The 6,084-nt window shown below is 53.9% G+C and overlaps 1 protein-coding gene across 1 annotated transcript in view; it reads left to right on the top strand.

Annotated features, from left to right (window-relative positions):
- Positions 1-5,818: 5,818 nt before the first annotated feature.
- Positions 5,819-6,084, top strand: part of ABHD8 (abhydrolase domain containing 8) — a gene marked incomplete at its 3' end in the record, with an annotated part of 2,200 nt that continues 1,934 nt past the window's right edge. Inside the window, exon 1 of the mRNA XM_009070091.1 lies at positions 5,819-6,076. Within this exon, the coding sequence (XP_009068339.1) occupies positions 5,819-6,076 (258 nt within the window). The remainder of the gene's footprint in view (positions 6,077-6,084) is intronic.

Raw genomic sequence — 6,084 nt, 5'->3', positions numbered from 1 at the left:
ATTTAGGTGGCACAGGAGGTCAGGCGCAGGTTACTCCGCTGTGCATTGCAGGATCTTTTGTGTCTCAAGGGCTTCGTCCTTCCTAAAGAGAGTGGGGGCAGGCGGCCAGATCTGCTTTCCATGCAGAGGTTCCTTATGGATTCTCCCTTTTCCTGCTCCCCTTTCCCTGCCCTGTGCCTTATGGATTCTCCCCTTTCCCTGCTCCCTTTTTCTGTCTTGTGCCTTATGGATTCTCCCCTTTCCCACTCCCCTTTCCCTGCTCTCCTTTCCCTGTCTTGTGCCTTCTGGATATTCCTCTGTCCCTGCTCCCTTTTCCCTGCCTTGTTCCTTATGGATGCTTCCCTTTCCCTGCTCTTTGCCTTCTGGATTCTCCCCTTTCCCTGATCCCCTTTCCCTGATCCTCTTTCCGTGCTTTCTGCCTTCTGGATTCTCCCTTTTCCCTGACATGCCATTTCTTGACTGAACATGATTTATCCACATCCCAAGGGATCCTTGGTGAAGTCCCAGGACCAATCCATCCCCCTCTCCAGCTGCATCCCTGCCTATGCCAAGGATTTCAGGGCTGCCTTGTCCTCCTGCTAAACCCTGCCTGACTCCTGATAACACTCCTGGAATTATATCCATGCAGGGAAGGCAGGTTTGGCAGAAGAAATCCAAGTGATTTTCCCATTCTCCCAGAGGGAATTTTACTCTCCAGGAGCAAAACTAAGCAGCATAAAGAATCTCTCCCATTTATCTGCCCTTGGTGGTTAAACAAACCTTCTCTGATGCATTTGATGCTGCAGTTTCTCCACTTTGCCGAGAGGGAAGGACTGGGAAAGGTTTGGAATAGCATAACAATATTTGCCCATTCCTCAGGAGTGTCGTGTGTCATCATTAATACTTGTGAGCTCCGGAGGGAAGGGATTAGAGCCCAGCAAATTGGCATGGCAGGTCGGATTGGGGCTGCAGCACAGCTCCTGCTCCTCTCCAGAGCTTCTCCTCCAAGGATTTGCAAGGAATTAGCAGATATCAAGTCCCTGCTACTCCCTGTGAGGGTCCAGAGCTCTGGGCAGGGAGGGGATGGGAGGGATTTGATGGATTTTGGGGACGTTCAAGGCCATTGGCATCAGCACTGGCTCCTGCTGCCCCTGCAGGAAACATTGCTCTTGGCTTGTTTATGGGGGTGAAATGTTTTCCAGGACTTCTCTTGGCAGGGATGAGTGGTCTCCCTGAGGAGGAGCATGGATCATTCCCAACCCCCTGGATGTGTGTAGGGATCCAACAGGGACAGGGACAATGCTGGAGGCAGGACCAGGGGCTGTCTGGGGCAGGGTGACCCTCTTCCCTGCAGGAATGACAAGGGTGGGTGGTTCACCTTGGTGTGGTCCTCAGTGTGCCCGTGGGGTGATGGCACATCCCTGGGACAGATGTGGTGTGGGCACTGTGCTGATTTACCATCCCATGGGATCTGTGACAGCTCCATGGGCTCTGTGTCAGCCCCAAGAGTTCTGTGCCAACCCCACGGCCCCTGTGCCAGCCCCAAGAGTTTTGTGCCAGCCCTGTGTCCTCTGTGCCAGCCCCACAGCCCCTATGCCCTCCCCATGGCCCCCCTGCCAGCCCCATATCCCCTACCCCAGCCCCGTGTCCCTGCCTGTCACGTTCTCCCCTCAGTCTCTCCTCCCTCCTCCCTGCCACTTCCCGTCTCATCCCATTTTTCTCCAGCTGTGCCACAGCACCATCCAGTTGTATAAAACCAGAGACACTGCAGCCCGAAGTAGGTCAGGAAGTTGTTTTTTTTCCCAGCTAAAGAACTCCACATGGATACTCCAGGACCAGGTCTGCACCTGGGAAAAAAATCCTCCTGCTGGGATTCATCCCTTCAGCGTCCTCTCTCAGCTGGGAGCAGTTCCCTGGGGGGAAATGTGATTTTTGGGGGGGCACCACGAGGTGGGTATGACCTCGGGGCGATGCCACCCTCCTTCCCAAGCCCTTCCCCAGCAGGATCCTGCTGTGCCTGACTCATTGTTGTGCCTGTCCCTATGGATCCGGTGCTGAAATGACTCTCCCAGGCAGGAGGAGCAGAGATGGGAGAGCGCTGGGATGGGGGAAGCAGCTCATCTCCATGGTTACCAGCATCTTTGCAAAGTTCTTTGCATCTATCTGGTTTCCTTTCCAACCTTTTTTTCATCTCACCCAGGGAACATCCCTGGATGCTTCTGGCTGCTTCGGCAGTGGCAGACGGCGCGGGGGGTTACGGGAGGTGTGTGGGAGGTGGGAGACAGGAAGGATTTGCTTCCCAGCTCCAAAATGAAGCCTGACAAGGAGTCAAGGTGCTTAACCTCCTGTCCCTCCATTTCCCATGGAATAACTGGACTGGGATGTGCTCAAGGCTGGAAAGGTTCAAAAGGCACTTGGATGTGGCACTTGGGGACAAGGTTTAGTGGTGAATGTGGTGGTTAAGGGTTGGTCTCGATGGTCTTTTCCAACCTAAATGATTCCATGATTCTAGTGGTGTTTGTTCAGATCCTCATCAGGAGATTCCATGATTCCAGTGGTGTTTGCTCAGATCCTCATCAGGGAATTCCATGGGCTGGAAAGGTTCAAAAGGCACTTGGATGTGGCACTTGGGGACAAGGTTTAGTGGTGAATGTGGTGGTTAAGGGTTGGTCTCGATGGTCTTTTCCAACCTAAATGATTCCATGATTCTAGTGGTGTTTGTTCAGATCCTCATCAGGAGATTCCATGATTCCAGTGGTGTTTGCTCAGATCCTCATCAGGGAATTCCATGATTCCAGTTTGTTCAGATGATTCCATAATTCCAGTGGTGTTTGTTCAGATCCCCATCAGGAGATTCCATAATTCCAGTGGTGTTTGTTCAGATCCCCATCAGGGAATTCCATGTTTCCATGATTCCAGTGATGTTTGCTCACATACCCATCAGGGACAGCCACATCCTGGACCATGAGCTCCAGCCTGAGTGTATCCAAGTGGATCCTGCAGTGGGATCCAGGCTCCAACCCAGAGAGCCAGTGATGCCAGGGGGCAGCTCCAAGGCCTGTGCTCCTGGATCTGCCTGCAGAGCTCCTGACTGCCAGAGCTTTGCAGCAAATCAATTGTGGAAATGAACAGGAGGGACTAATTGAGTTAATCCCGAGGAGTTAATCAATGTCGGGGCAGCTTGGCCACAAGTCCTGTTTATAATCCATCCCGAGATCATTAGGACCTTGTGGAATGGAGGCAGAGAGCCAGGACAAGCTTTATGGGAATCAGAGGTGGAATCACATCCTGGTTCCATGGGCTGAGCCTGGGGGGACCATGCCCAGAGCTGTGCAGGAGGTTCAGGGGTGCCTCAATTCCCCTCTCCTCTCGGGTTTTCCCCCTGTTCAGTGTTACCAGCTCAGAGCTCAGGGACCAAGAGCCACCCAGAGCTGTGGTGTGTCCATCCTGGTGCAAGGGCATCCAGGAGTGCTGCAGCCAGGGCTCCAGCCAGGCTGGTGCCAGCTCCTCAGGCCCATCTCCTCCCCAGAAACACAGCTCAGCAGAGCAGCCCAGCCCTGTGCCAACCAGCTCTGGATTTGGCTTCTTCCCAAGGCTCCAAGACATCCTGCTGTTCCTTGGATGAGCCTATCCCTGGAGCTGGAGAGCTCTTGGTGCAGCCTGATCCTGCATGAATGTGCCTGTGCCCAGAAAATCATTGATCCAAACCCAGACACCAACCTGTAGAGAGCTGGGAATGTCAAGCCCAGTGTCAGGGGAGCTCAGAAGGAGAAGGAGCTCTGCTCATTCCCAATACCTACATCCAGCACCCAGAGCCTCGTGTGGTGTTTGTGTGGGAGTCAGGACACTGTTCCCAGGCAGGAATCAAGCACTGGCTGCTGCCCTCAGAGCTGGCAGAGCTCCCTGGATATAGCACTCTGCCTTTGCCAAGGGAACTGTTACCAGGATCACCTGCCTGGAGCAAACAGACTGGTTTTTCCAGGAAAACCCAGGAGCAGTGTGTTGGGATGGGGCTGGAGCTTCTCCTTGGCAGATCCAGTCCTTGTGGGGGCCAGGCTGGGTGTGTTGGGGTCCATGGGGATCACTGAGGAGGGTCTGGGCTTGGCTTTCCCAACTGGAATGAGTGTTAAAATCCATGGAGATGAGCCGTGCACTCCCAGCTGCCTCCAGCCTGGTTTTGCTTGGCACAACCTTCCAGCCCAGAGCTTGTAACCCTGCCAGGTTGCCCAGGGAGCTGAGTGGCTACTCCTGCCAGGATCACTGGGATTAATCCCTTCAATTCCTGGCTGGGAACACACTCTTCCTTCTCCTGGGAGGTCGTGGTGGGCACGCAGTGCCCCCTCCTGCCAGAGCAGCCCTTTTTGCTCAGCTCCCTCTGCCCATCAGCATCAATAATTCACTGTGTTTCTCTTCATCAATAATTAACACACCCTGCTGCCAGCCAGGGACCTCCCAGCACCACTGGTCCCAGTGCCACCCTCTTTTCCCCTCCCCAGGCTCAGTGCTCCTGGCATCCACAGCCTCTCCCACAGAATAAATCCCAAGGAATGAGCCTTGGGGACAGCAAGGACAGTGCCACATCCCCACACAGGGGTGTAGGGAGAGGGTTCCCCCTCCTTTCTCCTTCTCTGACTGTATTATTTTCAGCTGTGGTTTATGAAGTGATTTTTTAATTAAATCCTTCATTCCTGTCCCTGTCATTCCCATCTCTCACTGTTCAGCTCTGTGGTTTAAAGACATGTATATATACATATATTTAATTGGGATAAATAATGCATTTCCAGAGCTGGATCTTCCCTTTGCTCCATATTTGTAGCTGAAAAGGAGCAGGTTTTTTGTTTGTTTCAAACAGGCTTTGCTTTCCCTGGTCCTTCCCTCAGTCAGATCCCTTTTCCAAGGCCTAATTGTATGACAGGGAGTGCTGGGCCAGCTCAGGGACAGGGAATGCTGCATCCAGCTTGGATCTGGCACATCTACACGAGGCCAAGGAGGGCTGTGCTTTTGAGGAGCATCACTTTCACTCCCAAATTCACTCCCAGAGGCACATCAAGCTCTTACCCATGTATCAGTGGCTTTGCAGCAAAGGAGAAGGGGTCAAGGCTGTCACTGGTGCCTGGTGCCCCAGCCAGGACCCCCAAATTCACCCCTAGAGACACATCAAGCCCTTGGCCACATTTCAGTGACTAAGGAGAGGGGACAAGGCTGTCACTGGTGCCTTGTGCCTCAGCCAGGACCTTCAAATTCATCCCCAGAGGCACATCAAGCTCTTATCCATGTATCAGTGGCTTTGCAGCAAAGGAGAAGGGGACAAGGCTGTCACTGGTGCCTTGTGCCTCAGCCAGGACCTTCAAATTCATCCCCAGAGGCACATCAAGCTCTTATCAGTGGCTTTGCAGCAAAGGCCAAGGGGACAAGGACATCACTGGTGCTTTGTGCCCCAGTCAAGACCCCCAAATTCACCCCCAGAGGCACATCAAGCCTTTGTTCACATTTCAGTGGCTAAAGAGAAGGGGCCAAGGCTGTCACTGGTGCTTTGTGCCCCAGCCAGGACCCCCAAATTCACTCTCAGAGGCACACCAAGCCTTTGCCCATATTTCGGTGGCTTTGCAGGAAAAGAGATGAGGACAAGGCTGTCACTGGTGCCTTGTGCCCCAGTCAGGACCCCCAAATTCACCCCTGAGGCCCATCAAGCCTTTGTTCACATTTCAGTGGCTTTGCAGCAAAGGAGAAGGGGCCAAGGCTGTCACTGGTGCTTTGTGCCCCAGCCAGGACCCTGCTGGGTGCTGGAACTGGTACCTAACCCCCTGTTTTCCTGTACCCCCTCTCTGCAGGGAGCATAATGCTGAACAGCATCACCGATGGTCTCCTGTGCTGCCTGATGGGCAAGACCACCAACGCCGTGGGGCCGCTGGACAGCGTTGAGTCCAGCAATGGCTACAGCTTCATGGAGGTGAAGCCAGGCAGGATCCTGAGGGTCAGGCACAGCATTCCAACCCGGCCAGCCCCGGAGGAGCCCGAGGAACCACAGCCAGGGGCAGCAGAGAGGGGAATGGTGCACTGCAAGCGCAGGATCACGCTGTACCGCAACGGGCAGCTGGTCATCGA

The sequence above is a fragment of the Acanthisitta chloris genome, unplaced genomic scaffold, assembly GCF_000695815.1.
Source record: "Acanthisitta chloris isolate BGI_N310 unplaced genomic scaffold, ASM69581v1 scaffold12322, whole genome shotgun sequence".
NCBI lineage: Eukaryota > Metazoa > Chordata > Aves > Passeriformes > Acanthisittidae > Acanthisitta > Acanthisitta chloris.
Note: the sequence above shows the minus strand (reverse complement) of the source record. Positions and strands in the feature narration are given on the sequence as shown.